Raw genomic sequence first — 18,618 nt, forward strand, 5'->3', positions numbered from 1 at the left:
GTTCACAGGTCTTAACACTCAGGCCCATCCCTGGAGCCACTTTTGCTGTTTAGCTCCTGGCTTGAGTGTGGTGACTCACACCTGTAACCCCAACAGGAACCAGCAGTGAGATCAACCTGAGATCAAAGGCAGCCCAGGCTACAGTGTGAGAGGCAGCACAACCAGCCAAGTTTAGAGCAGAGACTCAATTCTGTGTGTCTGGGAGAAAGCTCACAATACAGCCACTCTGGTTAGAGGCACACGGAGGCAAGGAAGACATACTGTAACTACTAGTTTCCTCCTCCTCACATTCTCCAGTCAGCAATGTTAGGAAGCCACTGCATGTGCTGTCACTCAGCAGACAGCAGGGTTCTCAGGCAAAAGGAGAAGAGAAAGCTGACACACAGAAGATTCCAGAATCACAGACTGTCCACTTGGGAACCCTAGATAGCAGAGAAGCTGTCCACAGCCCCAGGCAAGGAGGATGATATACAAGGTACAGAGAAGAAACATTCTGTGAAACCTTGTTGGGAAAATAACTTAATCGGGGAAAGCCTACTACTTACAATAAGGACATTACTACGGCACAAAATTCTAAGTTATTGAATAAGAAATCTACACAAAGCTAGGTATAGTGGCTCATGGCTGTAGTCTCAGCTACAGGAGGCTAAGGCAGAAGACTCACTTGAGTTCAGTTCAAGCCTGGATGAGAAAGTAAAATTCCACATCAAACCAAAACCACTGATCCAAACTGCTTCTCCATGTCACGTAAGATGCCATGAAGCCAAAGCCCATCTCACATCAGGATGTTCACATAAACCATAGTGAAAACCATTCCCTACACAAACTGGCACAGAACTAAGGACTAGTTTACTGTGTTAAACAGGATAGAGACCACACTTTTAAAATGGTGTCCTGGGATTTGTTTTGAACTTTAAGACAATTCCCGTCACTGACAGTCTGTTCTAGGAGAACATCTATACAACTGTAGCCCAGGGACCAGAGCTGACAGTCAGACTTCATAGTCAAAGCTCATGTGCTCTGTGCATGTACAAAGCACCCGGGGTCAAGATAAACACCTCCTCTATCAGCATAAACAGTGCTAATCTCACTCAGCTTCCAGGTCAGATATCATCAAGTGGACAAAGTTTTTGCCCCTTGTCTGCATCACAGGGAAAGAATAACTTCCTTCCAATAGAGCTCTGACAGGAAAAGCAATGGAGAAGAGACCTCGCTCTAATCAGCACTTACATACACCCCTTGCGATCCAACTCATCCCTACAACTCCTCCCACACTTACTGGACTGGGAAGCTTGGTTTTATCACACACACGACTATAGCGCACGATGCCTGAGGTAAGGCCAGAGAATACACAATTAAAGCTGACTTTCTACAATGAAGCTGTCACCTTGTCCTACCTGTAAATTCTATAAATGTCATCAGAGCGCCCCTTTCTCAGTCTCAGAATCCAGGCTCCCGGATTGGCTTTGAGCTGAAAATATCCCTAGGACACAAACAAAGTACAGAATCAGTTCTCTTTAAATTTAAAATGTTTCTGATGAATACTTATTTTTTTCTTTTGACATGTCAAATCGTGTATATGTATATAACACCCTATCTACCTACCTACACACACACCGCCTTTCTCGTTGTACTGGGTACTAAACCCAGGGTCTTATTGCCATGATAATTAAAAAAAATTAAAAGATAGTCAACAAATCAGGGTAAAGTAAAGCAAAACAAACCAAAAAACTGTCACCCAACAAGCTAAGAGGCAAAGAGCCTCAGCAGAGCAGTGTGGTGGAGCCCAGACGCCTGCCTACTGTGCCGCACGGAGAGCAAGCCTACCATGCCGCACGGAGAGCAAGCCGAGGACTCTACACCGACTACCTTTAGTCCATCGTTAATTGTACTTCACTCCATGGCTCAGAACGTTAGCTGTTCTGTCCTAAGTCATAGCAGCTAAGCAACCATCACAGACAAACTGATTACCTACCAGATTGGCCATCACGATTGTGTCCACAATTGTCGGGTTGGCTGAAGTTCCTAAAGTGAACTGCAATCCTCGAGGGGGCTGGCCTGTGGTGATGTCGTAACAGTGACCTTCTAGTAACAGGTATTCCAACTCATACTCAGCAGCCACTATACTGTCCACCTGAAAGGTTAAAGTTAAACCACATGACTATTACACCTGCATACGCAAAATGCAATCTGCAGGGGTCAGCCAAAGAATCACGAAGAACGAGGAGGATAAAAGTGCTTGCAACTGAGGCTGATGACTTGAGCTCGATCCTGGATTCTATTACAGAAGGAGATCTGATGTCCACAGAAATTCCGTGACTGACCTCCATGTACACACCACGACACTCCCCAGCCCCATCAAAACAAACAAATGTGTCAAACCCCACCCACTTCAGCCGTGAAGACCATCTGCTGGATAACAACTCAGACACAGTACCAGATTAGGAGAGCACTCAGAAACAGAAAATCAGTTCCTAACTGCCGGGGGAGAAGTTGTAGGCGTTAGTGAGTACTGTGATGACTCTGACTAGACTTGGAAGCACACCTCTGGGCATGTGTGAAGGCCTCTCCAGAGAGGCTCAATGCAGGAGGACAGATTCACTCACGCTAAATGTGCAGCACTATTCCGTGGGCTGGGATCCTGAAATGAGTAAGACAGAAAAAAAGGTGGAAGCCCTCGGAACTCTCCTTTCTCTGCTTCCTGGTTGGTGCCACAGAAGATCAGGCCACTTCCAGTCCCACTGCCACATCCTCCCTGGCACTATGGACAGCATTCTTATGAGGCCTAATAAACGCCCCTCTCTTACCCTGCTTTCTGTCCACCATGAGAGGAGTAACTGATACGGACACGGAGCTGACTGTGAAGACAACGAAAGCCCACTTAGCTGAGAGAGCAAGGGCAGCAGCAGCAGTCCATGCGCACGCTGCAACTTCTAATGAGCGCTGTTAAAGGGGCAGCCGTCACTGACTGTGAAGGACGGCTGACTGATGATGGTGTGAGCAGTGACAGCCACCACTCAGTTTAGGCAACTGCCACTGACTGAAGGATGAACAGATTTAACTCATATGTGATTCCATATTTGAAAACAATTGTGTTCTTACCTCTTCTAGATAAATGTTATCAAGATCATATGGTGTTCGGACAGATTCTACCATCCAACTTTCAGGTGTGTTCAAATTCAGAGTAAACAGTGGAGACTGTGGCATATCCAGAAACTTTGCTATTGGTCCCTTGGCAAAGCTGTTGTCTGCAGCAAAAGAAATCTCTGGCTCTAAGACGTAACGGTAAAAGCTGAAATGAAACACAAGTGTTAGGCTTTCTTGATGCAATTGCAGAGTCCACACAGTGAACAAAACCTAGGTTTGGACAGTATCCCGCCAAATCAGGACAATAAGTCAAACCATCTTTTTGGTCTAGTCATGGCTCCCAGGGCTGCTGGCTATAAAGTCAAGGGAAGGGAGAAAGGGAAGAATGCAGGAGACCACCCCTTCACATAGTGGCCATCAGGGTCACAAGCACTTTCCTGAGCACTGTCCTCTTTGAGGAAAGCCCTTTTTCTTAAAATCTGAGCCCTAAATGATGCTTGTGTCCTCATGCCAGCACTGAGAACACGGTGTATGATGAACAGTTAGCATGCAGCTAACAGCGGAAGCTGCATCTCTCTCAGTCCTTGGCAAGCCTGTTGGGATCCATTAAAAATCTAAGTATAGACTCTGGCCCTCATTGAGGAAGACATTTCCCATGGCCAGAGCATGTGCTAAGCTACCATGGTCACGATGACACTTCCACAAATGGCCATCCCACAGCCAAGCCTGTTCCTTCCCCAGGATGCATGAGAATGAGCAGAGTAAGCTTCCTACATATGAGACCTAATTAATGGCTACCGTTCTTTTAAAGTGAGCTGTAAATGTGCCAGCAGCTTGTACTAAGTGCTCCCAAGCCCTGCTATGTTCTCAGAATGTCTAACTGGAGCAGAGAGGTGACATCATCCAACTATCAGTACACGTACTTTCATACATAATCAACCTGTCAACATACTCAATTCTTCCCACCCCATGCTAACTTTTAGGTTTGGTACCGCTATAAAACAATGTTCCTTAAATGGCATTTTACCTTTTTAAAGGCATGTCAGACAGCTTGGATTGGCAGTTCATAAATACTCTTAGATTCATGTTTATCAGCTGAGTCAAAACCTAAAAAAGCAAACCAGGTGACAAAATATTTAGGTTTTCCCTTCAGAATTGTTTCAGTGACTTAGGAGACAAAGCATTTTTAACATCTTAGGGAGAAACACAAAGAAAACACCTGCTGCAGCATCTGCATTAAAGACGTTTAGGTATCAGAGTTCCAGTGTAGTCTACCACATACAGAAGGCCTGGTTCCAAAGGGGGGAGGGGAGGCGAAGGGGAGGCGAAGGGGAGGCTCAGTCAGTCAAGGCGCTTACTGCCAAGCTTGATTTCTGAGACCCCCCCCCCAAAAAAGAACTGACTCTTGCAAGATGCCCTCTGATCTTCACCCATGTACTATGACATGTGTGCTCACAGACAGACAAACAGAATGAATGAATACATGTAACTTTTTAAAAAGGCTATTGCACATTACTGATCCTCACACAGAGTTTAGCACTGGCTTGTGAAGGAACCACAGGTGAATGATGAGTATTTAGCTACAGAGAAAAACACCAGAGCTCACTGCTTCAGTTCACATTAAAAAGCACGTGGATTAACATTTACAGAGAAGACTAGATGATCATACTAGCCTAAAAATATCCCAGCTAGGGCTAGAGATACACCCCGTTGGCAGAGTACCCACATAGCATGTGTAAGGCTCCAAGTCCAGGCCCTAGTACATACACATGTGAACACGCATGCATGCATGCACGAACACACACACACCCTAAGATGAAACATTATGGTACTGTATCAGTTAGGTTTTTTTTAGCATACATAAAAGTATAGCATCTTATACATATTTAAAGACATGATACAGTCCATAAGGAAAACGAGCCTTTATCAATCCTTTGAAAACACCATTGTCCATCTCCTCTAGCAGATGTTAAAGGACAAAGGAAATGCCCAGAAAATCATAGGGCCCATGACTACTTTGGTTAAAGAGGTGAACTACCACAGTAGGCCTACCAAGAGCAAGGGGGCAAGCCTCTGTGCTTCTCTGGTGACAGGGTCAACAACCGCTACCACATCATAGTATGTCTCCCCTTCTTTGGGCTTCAGTTTAATTGCACTGAAAAAAATCAAAAGAATCAAACATTAGCACAGAGGAAACAGGAAAACAGTGAGGTCAAGTGGAGGATAAGCATAGAGTATCAACAATTCAGACGTCTTAGCAATTCAAATCTGCACATGAGAACCAACAAGCTAAAATGCTATTCAACCATGAGACTAACGCTACAGCCTATGCTATAAAACTTGGACATGAGGGATTAGAAACCTGTGTGAAGATAGGAAAGTTAGACTGAATTACACTTAAACAAAAACTGCTGAGTTCTGTTTTTTGTTTTTGCTTTCTTTTTGTTCCTTTCCTAGGCAAGAGCCCTACCACCAAGCTACATCCCCAGTCCTATTTGACTTTTTATTTGAGATGCTCTTCAGTTCTTTTTTTGTTTGTTTGTTTGTTTGTTTCGAGACAGGGTTTCTCTGTGTAGCCCTGGCTGTCCTGGAACTCACTCTGTAGACCAGGCTGGCCTCAAACTCAGAAATTTGCCTGCCTCTGCCTCCCAAGTGCTGGGATTAAAGGCATGCGCCACCAACGCCCAGCCAAAAGATTTATTTATTTATTTTATGTATTCACCATTGCTCTCTTCAGACACACCAGAAGAGGACATCAGATCCCATTAAAGATGGTTGTGAGCCACCATGTGGTTGCTGGGACTTGAACTCAGGACCTCTGGAAGAGCAGTCAGTGCTCTTAACCACTGACCCATCTCTCCAGCCCATGCTCTTCAGTTCTTCAGGCTGGCCTTGAACCTGAGATTCTCTTGCCTCAGCCTCCCAAGTACCTAGGTACATGCTTGTACCACAAAGTCAACTACTAAATATACTGGATGTTTACTTCTAACATGTATTGAACATGATCCCAGTTTTATTACCAGGCAAGAAAAGTATGTGACAAAAAAAAAAATCATTAAATTAATGATAATGGGTCTGGGGACGTAGCTCAGTTGTAGAATGTTGTTTAACACACATGAGGCTCTAGATTCAGTCTTTAACACTGCAATCAATCAACCATCAATTAACCAAACATATCAACCTAGAAAATTCGTAAAACAGAAAGAAGAAAGCATCTAAAAAAACTCATTACTACAATAACTTCACTATATATCTATATGATCCTTTTTAGATGCTGTGTAAAAATTACTCTTTTTTTTTAAAGATTTATTTATTTTATGTGAGTAGAACAGGCTTACATGCCAAGCACTTAAATCTGCCAAGTCAACCTGCTCATCTGTTTCCTTTTTATTTTACTTATTTTTGATTTCTTGAGACAGGCTTGCTGTGCAGCCAGTACTTCTGAATGGCAGGATACTCCACCTGCTCTTAACAAGAGAGGACCAGCACCTGTTTACTCCTATAAAGCTTTCTGGTACATGCCTCTCTCTGAATCAGGGTGACTCAGGTGACCTAAGGAGGAGCAGGATCTTCTATCGCACTAAGACAAGAAATCAGCAAGAAAGTTACTAATTAGCAGAAGGAGCTATACCCAAGTGAGGTTTGTGATTGGTGGAACTGGAAGCCATGAGCATGAGCATCCCAGAGCCCGCTGCTGGACTTGAGGGCATACTCTGCACCTTCTGAGGTGAGTCTGGAAGACCTCTCTCACTCACCCCCACTAATGTTGCAGCAGTGCGCCCAGTGAACACGCTAGCAAACAAAAAGGCAAAGTGAAGAAAAGTAATGATTCTCAAAGGCTTAAAACATCACCTCCTTATCCAAAGTCATGTATTGCTTTGTATAATCTGTTGAAAATTTTACAGAGCAAGAATATAGCCAGCAAAGCATACAGCTAAAGACTATCTGCTCTCCAGGAATACTGCACATGGGTGCACACGTATACACATAGCAAAACACCCATACTCAAAATTTAAATTAAAATTTTTGAAAAAGAAAGTCACACCTATATTATATAGCAAGGGGCAAAGACTCAAGGAAGTAAGTCACAGAGGAAGGCATGTGATGTACTGGTGAGAGAACACTCTAGAGTGTCCCAAATGGGACAGAAGATCATACATTCTTCTGGACAAACAAAGCAAAAGTCCAAGAACACTGCTCTCCCAAATTACGTTCAGGGAAATCGCTGAGGAAACTTGTAAGAGGCAGATACTGATGCTATAGGTCTGCTTTAGGGCCAAAGACAATGAAGCAGGTTCCCAGACAACAACCTGCTGCTGACTGATCTAAGGCTCACACTGAGGACTCAAAGAACTGGTGTGATGGTAAGGTCATTTTTCTTTTTTAAAGGTTTATTTTTATTTATTATATGTAAGTACACTGTAGCTGTCTTCAGACACCCCATAAGAGGGCATCAGACATTACAGATGGTTGTGAGCCACCATGTGGTTACTGGGATTTGAACTCAGGACCTCCAGAACAAGAGTCAGTGCTCTTAACCACTGAGCCATTTCACAAGCCCCTGGTGCAGTAATTTTTATTTGAAGCAGAAATAATAACTATTTTTTGTGTAATAATTAAATGGGATTTATTTGATTAAAGCAAGTTTCAGGCATATTGAAAAACTGGAAACAAAAAGATCCATATGATATGCTGAATGAATAAAACCTTTTTAAAAAACAGAAATGAGAAATCCTTATATCAAATCCTTGGCTAACAGATACTCTATTGTATCATAACAGAATTTGTAACTAGGGCAATTTTAATTATGCACAATTCACACATTCGTAGAGAAAGGATGCTCTAGAGAGGACTCAGTCTTCACTGAGGACCTACTGTCTCGGCTACGGAGGCAGATAGGACAGCAGGTCAACCACTGTCTCCCGGACTACTAACTAAATAACGAGTTACTCCTTAAAGAACATAACGTTGAAAAGAGAAGACCAGCATGTGAACAGCACGGTGTTTGTGGCAAACTACCGGAAAGGTTATCCTGGGCCATAGAGGCCTCAGCCCACTGGTGACTAAGAAACCAGAAGGCTGAAGATGTAGCACAGTGAGTGATTGTTTATAATATACAGGTTCTAGACTAGAAAGCAGGGTAGGGGTTTAGAGGGAAAAAGAAAGAGACAGGAAGATATTAACAAACAAGGAGATACAGGCTTGGAGAGATGGCTCCACAGTTATGAGCACATGCTGCTTTTGCCGAGGACTTGAGTTTGGTTCCCAGCCCTATATCAGCTATCTCAAAACCAACTATAATCCTAGTACCAGGGACAACTATCAGCCTGTGGCCTCCACAGGCACTGCACACATGTACACATATCTGCACAGACACATAATTAAAAATAATACAAGTAAATATTTTAAACAAGGAGTCAGATCAGATGTTTCGGGTTCTCCAGAAAAACAAACTAGTCCAATATTAAGGAAATAACTCACACTGTACGGTTCCAAAGACAATCTGCTTGGGCTCTTTAAACAGTCAGTACCATAAAAGGTGGTGGTGGTGGTGGGGGGTGCTCAGAGGACTCTTTTAGATTAAAAGAGATTCAAGACATATGAATAACTGGGATGTGAGGTCTGGAACATCAGAGAATCTGAGCAGAGTGCTGTTTTAGCATTACTGGATGAAGGTCACATATGATCACAGTAGTGGAGATTAAGTCTCCACATGCTAACACTTTAGAGAGTTTATAACATGTCAGCAATAAATTTTCAAATGCTAGGAAAAAAGATGTGAGTACATGAGTGTGTACAAATATACAGATAAATAGAAGTAATGAGCACATGCATGTTGCACACACAGGAAATACTGGATGTGACACACTAATAACTGGTAAATCTGGGCTACAGATGTGTAGATTGCAGACAGGAGGCACACCAGTATCGGTGAATATAGTTACAGACACATGGTTATTCTTTGCAAATCTTGTAACTTCATCCATGTTCAAACTTCAAAACAAAAAACTGGGGAATAAAAAGGAAAAGACATTTTCATATCCTAAATATGCTTTTTCTTTGGAAACAAATTAAGAAATAGGGTTTTCTTAAATAATAATAATAAACAAGAAATAAGTATTTAAGTGATATATTTAAGCAATCCAATTACTCCTGAATATCAGGAAATTATAGCTGGTCTATTTCATTAAATGTTATTTTCATTAAAAGGGTATATATACAATTACTTCAAGTTTATTTAAAAAAAAAAACTCTCACAAAATGGAATTTTATATACAAAACTTCATTTCATTCTTTTATAAGGTATATAAAAACCTTATCTGGGAAAACAGAGGATGTGAGACGAAGGAAAGCCTCAGAGTTCAGGACTGCGAGTGAGTTCAGCAACGACTGTACCTGTGTTTCTCTTCAAAGAACTGGTACTCGATCCTCGCCTCTCCTTTCGGTTGTGCTGACAAGAGAGCATCCACCTTCATTACCAGATCACTGGCCCTAAAAAACAAAGTTATGAAATCTTAGCGTCACTTATCTGCAGATTTTCTAATTGCTGCTGAACAGCATCAGCCCAAACACAGGATTCATGCCAACAAGGTGGTCAAAGAAGCATGAACTCAGCTCCAAAAGGCAGGATCCTATGGTTAGCTTGGTCATCTCTGCAATGTTACTTTTCTCTGTGACTGAAGGACAGGACGGACAACCTACTCTACAAGGCTGTTGTAAGCACTGTACTGGCTAACCATGCTGGCACCTGGCTCAGGGCCTGGTTTAAAGAATACTATTGCCTTTAGGACTGCTGCATCAAGATCCATTAATCTAACGAGCTATCCAGCATCTATGTTGGTTATGACTTCAATATCAGAAGCAGCATTACAGTGTGCAATTAAAAAACCACCTGTGAGCTGGGGTTGACAGCAGCTGTCTAGTATTTGTGAGTGCCTCTCTAGTATTCCTGGGTTTGTTCCTAGCAGGGGAAGAAACAAAAACTGTAGTGATATGTTTTTACGAAAACATCTCTTGACCCCCAAGACTGAACTTTTGGTAAACCTCACATCAAAGTTAATAACACCCCTTGAGATCACCTAAGAAAAGGTGCTTAAGCTGCTATCCAACTATGCACTCAGCCCCTTTAAGTTTAACCTGCCTTTAAGAGAACAATGGAATCGGAATTGCCTCGGATTTCCTATGCAAGCAGCTTTTACAATCTAAGTTAATTTATAGCTTTAGACATGCTACGGATGGGCCAGGAACCACAAACTACAGAGAGATGGAAGATACAGGAAAAGTAGACAATTCAGACTTAGGCTCACCCTTGGTCAAATTAATCCAAGAAGAAGTGCATCCCTTAGTGCAACATCCATCCATTTTGGTGCCTCTGAAGTTCTTTAATGTGTTAACAGACATAAAACAAAACGAAACAAAACTCCCTGTTTTACCTACCCACTCTATTTAAAATTCTAATTACATTTATTTGTATGCATGTGCATGGGCTAGCACATGTGTGCAGGTCAGAGAACAACTCCACAAGTCCATTCTCTCTTCTCACCATATGGGTTCCAGGAATCAGCTGAGGTTGTCAGGTTCGGCAGCAGGTACCCATATTCACTGACATCTCACTGGCCTGCCAGATAAGCCATTCAAAAGCAGCTGTGCGAGGCTTCAACTATAGCCAAGGTTGCACATTTCCTCTTTGAACCAAATAATCTCATCGTTAACCATCTGTTCAACCTCCCACTATCAACTATGAATACTTGTGGCACAAAGAACAAGCAACTTCCTATACATCACCAAGCACCAAGATCAAAGAGTATACAGCCAAACCTCAGAAAGCTATGACCAGAACAGAGGACCACTCTAAATACAGGAGCCCGGGGGATACTGAAAATGAGCTGTGTCAGGGAAGTGTTTCACAGGCAGGCAAAGGGGCTCCACTCATGAGCTGCTGCTGAGGAGAGAGGAAGCCACTATATCTTATCTTAATTAAGTCAAATAAAAGAACTTTCTCAGTCTAGAAGTAGCTCAGTGGTAGAAAACTTTGCTAGTATGTGTGAGGATGTAGGTTCTACCATCCACAGTGCCACCAGCCATGCCCCCAAATCTTCCAATACCACATGGCAAAAGGGTTACTGTGACAGCTACCAAAGACAACACATTACAAAAAGATGCAGTGTGACAATACATGAAAAAGATGAAGGGAAAAAAGAACATTAACTTTATGTTGTCCAAGTATGAATCAAACGGCACTATGCACAGAGTAAAAGGTAGGGAAAATATTTTCACATCATGGATCTGACAAGGAACTGACATCCAGAATATAACAAATGCCCACAATTAAACAAGATTTAAAATGATGAAAAGACTATTCTAGAGTGGCCGATGCTGTGCATGAGAACAGCCCCCCAGGGGTACCACTGAGCTATAAGGAGACACCACTCCACTCATGTGAGGATGGATGACTACTGCCTAAAAACAAAACCAAACAAACCCACAAACCAGTTAGTGCTGGTGGGAGGAGAGATTGAACCTGGAAACAGTGGTGGTAGGAATGGAGCTGCTGCAGCTACTGTGGACAACACCACAGCAGGTCCTTAAACATTACACAAATGTATCCTCAAGGACATATCCGTGTGACATCTAACACAGAAAGGATGACACATAAGTATGGGCTTTGTTACATAGCAAATGGATGGAAGTGAAACATATTAAAGGCAGCAGTTAATAAAAATACTAAAATAATGAAAATCACAAGCCGGCCACACCCAACTCATCATCCTCTTCAAGAGAAACAACTCTGTATTCCATACAGACGGACAGAGGAAAGAAGCACTTGGCACAAATTTCCTCTCCTACACCAAGGAAACTGTGAACCAAAGAACCAGCACAGTCTCTATACACACATCCAGCAGGAAGTGCTCAGCCTCTTGCTTCTGTGTATGTTTGAACTTTTCCAGATTTGAAGTGAAGAAATACTTCAGAAACCTAAGTGATGTCGGCAATATTAAGTAAAACAGGAAATAAACTCACTGACTTGGTCATGTAATTGACAATATAAAGCCTTCACTTTGACCAATGAGGAAAAGTTAATAAAAACTCTGTGACATTAACTAGCTTCTAATTGGAACACCAGTTTTATCACTTATTATCTAACTCGTTACTAAGTATAAAACCTTACACGTCTTCCTCTACACGAAGCTGTTGGATGTGAGACTTTATTTTCTGTCCTGATGTTTTCAGGATGATATTTTCCAGGAGGTGGAAATCGTCTTGGTTGAAGAGCTCATTGTCCTCCAGCGGCCCAATGATCTGTGAGGTATAGAGGAGGACAGAGCTGCAGGGCAGCGGCCACTGGCTGCTGGGAAGCCTCTGCCAGGCTGGGACCTAACACAGCAAGCACCTTACGACTCCTGAGCTGAAGCATATCTTTAGTAAAATGTCTAAGATGAAAACTAAAGCCTAAGGAAATGCAGTTAATGTTTACCCATTAATCCCTCAGACCCGAGAGCCTGCGCATTTCATGTTAACTTTCTAAGCAGGCTGACATGAGATTGCAGTGTCGTTTGCATCAGTTCTCAGCAAACAGCAGTGAGACCCACTTTATAAGCAGCCATCCTGACTCCTGATCTGAGAGCCCCACACTCACTATCTCCCAGGGTCTAGACACAAATAAACATCAGGCAGCATCCCACAGAGCTGCATCAGAAGCCACTTTCTTGGAAGGACAGGACAGAACTCTGCTGGCACTGAGGGGCCTCGAGAGGCCTTGTCAGCCATCAGGTGTGTGGTTCTAGTCCAGCCCAAGGGAGGCTCAAAGGAGCCCGAGAGCCAGAGACCCGTGAAGGCAGGCAGGCTCGCTCGCTCTCCCACAGCCCAGCAGGTGCTCACCCTTCCGTTGCTGATCACCACTCGCTGTCCCTTCTTCAGCTTCAGAACATCCCTGCAGTACAGGGCATGAGACAAAATGAAATCCATTCTGGAAGACTCAAAGACCTCTTTAAAAAGACTGACATCCATGCCCTAGGAAGTAATCATTTTTAAGGAAAGTCACTGTTATTAAGCAAACCACACGACCGAGTACTAACAATGAGTAAGCTGTAATGTGCTTTTGGGAAAAGTAAGAGCTAAGCTCCCGACTGAGGCGAAACCTTAGTTCTTCTTTCGCTCGTCTCCCTCCCTCCTCACACACTGCACTTTGCCATTTCCTGTGTTTCTGCTGAGTTGTTTTCCTACCAGTCTATTCTCAGCAACTTTTTTTTTTGCATTTTTAAATCTTTTAACTTGAGATAACAGTTATCTCCTCTAACTGAAACTCAATATATTTGTGATTTTATCAGAAATTTTCAAACTATAAAACAGTAAAAAAAACAAGTAACATTAAACCAATGAATAAACACGGGCTTCTAGTGGAAAAAAAGAACAGCTGACTTTCTAACTCATAAACATCTTAGATCTGTTTTTTACTTTATTAAACATATCAAATATTGTCTTTAAAGTTTATACAAAGTGGCATAAACTTTTAAAATGGGCATCCTGAAACCACATCAAGTTTAAAAGTAAAATGTAACAGGACAAAATGATTTCTTACTAAGATTCTAACTCAGTAACAACAAAAATACCCTGAGACTCAGAAGCTATTAGAAACCCAATTACAAACAGGGCCCATCAGCCCAGGGGAAAAATGTGAATGACCAGACTAGCCTCAGAACCTGCGAGCCTTACCCCGACAGAGAATTCCTTGATGTCCACTCCTGCGGCCAGGGCCTCTGCCGTCTCCTCTTTGGCCATTTTGGTGATGAAGTTCTTAGCAGAGTTAGAAGTCTGTGTTTGGAGAGCTGCCCAGATGGCTCTGAAGACGGGGGTGCTCGACTCACTGATCTCTTGGCTGGGATTATTGATCATACTTATCCTAACATTGTTACTGGTTTTCTACAAAAAAAAGGGGAGATAAGAATTATAAGCTATATGGTATGAACTTTAAAGGTAACACTGACCAGGCATGCTGGTGTACACCTTTAATCTTAGCACTCAGGAGGAAGAGGCTGGCAGATGGCTGAAAGCTCAAGGCCAGCCTGGGCTACACAGCCAGACCAAATTTACATTAGTTATGTTCCATAATAGCAATATCTCTTCTAAACATCTTCAGTAGTTGTCTGTATTCAAAATAAAATTCAGATGATATGTCCAGTCAGGTCTGCCAATTCCTGTATAAACTGGCCCCAGCCTTCCTTTCCAGCTTCATGCCTATAAATAAATACAGCAGACACCAGAGACTAACAAGAGTTAGTCTTTCCTCGGCACGTTTAATACTGTGACTGTATTCCGTCTTTTCTTCAGGTTCCTGTGCATCCACTTCACTCACATGGCCTTTTCACATGCCAGCAGCAATGCCTGGTAAAAGCCAACTATCTAACAAAGCAGACCCTACAGAGAAGACTATGGAGGACTTATATTCAGAATAAGCTGGACGGTGAGATAGCTCAGCCAGTAAAGGCACTGCTTGCTACCAACTGAAACCTGAGTTCAATCCCTATGACCAACAGGGTGGAAGGAAAGTACTTTCCCATAGGATATCTTCTGACCTCCACATATGCACCATACCATGTATGTGTATGCAATGGATGGATGGATGAATGAATGAATGAAAGCAAGCAAGCATGCACGAGAGAAGAAACAGATCTAGAGCTGGAGAGATAGCTCAGCCTCCCATGCGGGCCTCTTCCTGTCACAGTACATGACACAATCCCTGCAGCAGGAACACGCACAGCCATGCAGAAACATGCAGGAACACGCACAGCCATGCAGAAAACTCTACAGTAAGTATTTCATTATGTTTTCTCTTAAAGGATCTACTTCCCCTCAAGTGAAACTAGGCTCTCCAGGCTTAGACCTCTCTTCATAGGAGTTGACACCCTCTGAAAACATCATGTTCTTTTTCCTCAGCACACAAAGAAATACTAGAAACACTAGAATAACCACATTAGCACAGGGTGCTCAGGCGCCCCATAATTCCCCTCCCAGAATGAAATCTCAGATACTTGCCTGATGTTTAATGGCATCATATAGTAACTGCCGCCCAGAAGGGCTATCAAAATCTCCAACAATCCAAAAAGTCACTGGCCTAATAAAGGAATCATCTGTAGAAAAACAAGAACAACAAACTCACAGAAGGAAAAGAAGATAGTCAATGTCACAACATTAAAATTAGGCCAAAGGATTTCTGAAAAACATGCACAAAGAGAAACATGATAATGACTGGTAGACAGAGTCAGAAAACAAAAAGTAGTGAAATGTCTCTACTAACATGAAAAACAAGAGGGATTTTCCAAGCAGCTCGGTGAGAAACTAGGAGCATGCATTGATTAACTGTGATCTGTAGACCGGTTAGCACATACAATGAAACATGTGGGCAACGCAATATAGTCTCCAATCGTGTTAATTTACAACTTTCTGAAGGATCTGCAAACTTTCACATTGTTTATCTACACTCTACTGTTACCCACAGGTTTCAGGAACAACACAATGAATGTCAATACATTCTGAATAACAGTGGTCCTGAAACCACATAAATTAATTATAAAAATGAAGAGAACATTCTGAATTGTGAGTTACCATAGATTTCCTTGGAGGACATTCCTGGACAAAGGCAAAAAAAAAAAAAAAAAAAGAGCAGAAGAAAAGAGAACGTCATTTGTATGCTTAAGTCAGCAATCACACGGCTAACAGGACTGTGCTGCTTTCTGCTCTAGCTCCCGCCATGTTCAAGCTCTGCTCTAGGACCCTTCGGAGACAAAGTCTTTGAGAAGCACAGTGGACTAATTGTGTAGTTTATATAGCCTCAGGAACCAGATGCGCTGAGGGAAGACCACAGCTGGATAAAATTAGCTATCTTAATGCCGACCGGTGCAGGCTTGGCTAGAACTACTGTGGAAGGGTAATAATGTCACCCTCGGAGGGAAAGACCTGCCTGCAGACGAGAGCAGTGACTCTAGACAAGGGTAGCTTAACTACTACGCAACTCTGCAGAAAATCACTTTAACAGATCACACAAGGCTTCTAGAATTCAGTTTGTAAGTTCTGCAATAAAAGTAACCCTAGGATGATACCGAAGAGCCAGGCAAAACCTGTCATATAATGTTCGCCATTTTGAATCACGAAGGGCTTTTACTCTCAATTTTAATGATAAGCATAAAATTTAAAGAAAATAGTTGAATTTTTAGAGACATATACAGAATTATATTTTAAATGTGTTTTTTCTACACTTGCATTATATGAGAAAATTAATAAAAGGAATTAATTTCTTTCCCCAAGATAGTTACATGGAGTTTATTTGTAAATACTAAATAAAGAATAAACATGAGGGACCAAATCAAGCCGTAGTGGGTTACCTTTTTTTGTCAGATAGTTCATACTGTTGGCAATAGCAGCAGTCTTGCCCCGCGAGTCCAAGGTAGAAAATCTGGCAAAGTCATCCACATAAAAATTATCTGGGGGGGTGGAGGAAAATTTGAGACAGATATGTAATTAACAATAGCAGGTTCCAGACAAGTCCTAGAGGTTTATTAGTCTTGCTGGCCCTAAAAGATGCTACCATTTTGACTAAAACTGTCAACTGGAAGGTCTTGCGCCCTGACCGTGTGGAGTGCTTAGGGAATAGGAGCTGTAATTTATAGTCTGAAGATTTGAGGCGGGCAGGTGGGTAGAAGGCCTGGTCAGGTGAGTGGGGATGACAGCAACTGCAGGGATCGGTAGATGCCTGCAAAGACTTTTCACTGGTGGGATTCAAATGGCCACTTAATGCTGGCGGGGCACTCATTGGTCAAGTGAGATATTCAAGCTTTTTTGTTCATTAAATGATCAATGAAATCTGAATCCAAAGACTGTTTCTGAGGAGAAGATGCAGCATCTCTGCTGGAGCACACAGGAGATTCTGGAAGGCTTGTGCCAAAGCTCTAGGATGGATTTGGTTTTCTAGAGGGCATCAAGTCAATGACCGTTTGTCTGTCTCGCTGCATCCTGGTCAGTCTCACTGAAGCTCCTTAAATATATAATCCTTTAAGGCAAAGGGGAGGTTGGTCCTTAGGATGCAGAGCAGCCACCTGTTGCAGAACTGCTCCCAAGGAGTTGGGTTTTTGATTGACATCATCTTTCCAAAGCTGAGCAAGCAGCTCGCTTGGTTGTAAGCCTTTAGCTCCAGTAGGTGAGTGACCTTGTGTCTAAACTGAGAAACACTGTGGCCAACAAGTTTGTGTCTTTTGAATTGTATTTTTGGGCTCATGGGATTGATATTTTCCTCTTGGGCACCCCATCTGAGATGGCTTGAGGAACTTTCCAGATCTGCACTCTCTCCCTGCATACAGTCCAGAGGGTTTGATAACGCTTGTACTTTGACAATGGGATTCTGCACTGCCTGGGCCACTCTTTCTCATGTCATCAGATGGGAGTGCAAATAAATTTATTCCATATAAGTGTAAGGCAGTTGAGCTGGGTGGCTCCAGGGCCGGAGAGTTCCATCAAAGCTGCCCTCAGACCAAAGCTCACACATGACACGGAGAACTTAAAGTTAAGGACTTCACCAAGGGACTGTTTCATGGGACTTTTGACAGGCTAAAGTGTTGGAAGTTCACCTGGAGTCCTTGGAACTGAACTGAAGGTCAATAAGGAATCAAACTCTCATGGCTCTGTAAGTAGTCTCCAGCACCCAGATCTCCACCTCAGTGAGCTCCACAAGCCTAGCCCAGCCATCCCTGCCCACTATGCTGCTCCTCGGGTAGCCTCCCCACTCCACCTTAAACTCCTGAGAGTGCTGCCCAGGCTCCAGATCCTGCAGCCACCTCCACAGTTGTCGCTTTCCACTGGGGATGTACCCCAGCTAGACCTCCATTTTTAAATTTAGATTTATTTTTATTTTACGTGTATTTTATGTGTATGAGTATTTTGACTGCATATAAGTGTGTTTGAGTCTGGTGCCTCTGAAGGCCAGAAGAGGGAGCAGGACCCCACACTCAAGTCCTCTGCAAAAGCAGCAAGTAGTTCTTACCACACCACAGAGCCATCTCTCCAACCCCTGAATTTATCTTTGGTAGAAGGAAATGCTTGTGAGTTTAGAAGCATAGATCATAATTTTGAGCTATCTTCTTAATATTATAATCTAATAAATACAAATGTGAAACACAAAGCCAAAGCCAAGAGTTGTTACTGAAACACTCCTTACTGCTTGCTGTTAGATCCAGATACTCTCGCTTAGCTGTCAAAATCCTGGAGTTGATTCTTGGAACAACATTCGGCTGACTCATGATGTACTCCACCACATCTTGATCATGTGACAGCTCACCCTGTATGAAAAGAGAAACAGAAGGGGCAGGAGTGTTAAAGGAGTATCAGCAATGAAAAGCCACTAGAAATAGAAAGTTAGGAGCTTTGTAACAGCTGGTCATATGCTAACAGCTAACGACAGATGTTCATGGGAGCCCAGTAACTGGCACAGTACGGATCCATGCACATAGTGCCTCTAACTCCACTGTCAACACCGGGGTGTCA

General features: G+C 42.7%; 1 protein-coding gene and 1 pseudogene across 3 annotated transcripts in view; both read right to left on the reverse strand.

Moving 5' to 3' along the window:
* The window catches only part of Uggt1 (UDP-glucose glycoprotein glucosyltransferase 1), a 98,712-nt gene that overhangs the window by 17,803 nt on the left and 62,291 nt on the right, over positions 1-18,618 (reverse strand). For 2 of the 3 annotated variants that reach the window (XM_028775357.1, XM_028775359.1), the window contains exons 19-31: positions 18,293-18,413; positions 16,467-16,565; positions 15,691-15,714; positions 15,121-15,215; positions 13,801-14,007; positions 12,967-13,098; positions 12,257-12,387; positions 9,484-9,579; positions 5,140-5,242; positions 4,115-4,194; positions 3,103-3,292; positions 1,976-2,134; positions 1,398-1,483 (exon numbers count right to left, since the gene is read on the reverse strand). In XM_028775357.1, the coding sequence (XP_028631190.1) occupies positions 1,398-1,483; positions 1,976-2,134; positions 3,103-3,292; positions 4,115-4,194; positions 5,140-5,242; positions 9,484-9,579; positions 12,257-12,387; positions 12,967-13,098; positions 13,801-14,007; positions 15,121-15,215; positions 15,691-15,714; positions 16,467-16,565; positions 18,293-18,413 (1,523 nt within the window). The remainder of the gene's footprint in view (positions 1-1,397; positions 1,484-1,975; positions 2,135-3,102; positions 3,293-4,114; positions 4,195-5,139; positions 5,243-9,483; positions 9,580-12,256; positions 12,388-12,966; positions 13,099-13,800; positions 14,008-15,120; positions 15,216-15,690; positions 15,715-16,466; positions 16,566-18,292; positions 18,414-18,618) is intronic. The other variant, XM_028775358.1, reaches the window with a different exon arrangement.
* LOC114627522 lies at positions 16,623-18,134 on the reverse strand (annotated as a pseudogene).

This window comes from Grammomys surdaster, unplaced genomic scaffold (assembly GCF_004785775.1).
Source record: "Grammomys surdaster isolate TR1022 unplaced genomic scaffold, NIH_TR_1.0 255, whole genome shotgun sequence".
NCBI lineage: Eukaryota > Metazoa > Chordata > Mammalia > Rodentia > Muridae > Grammomys > Grammomys surdaster.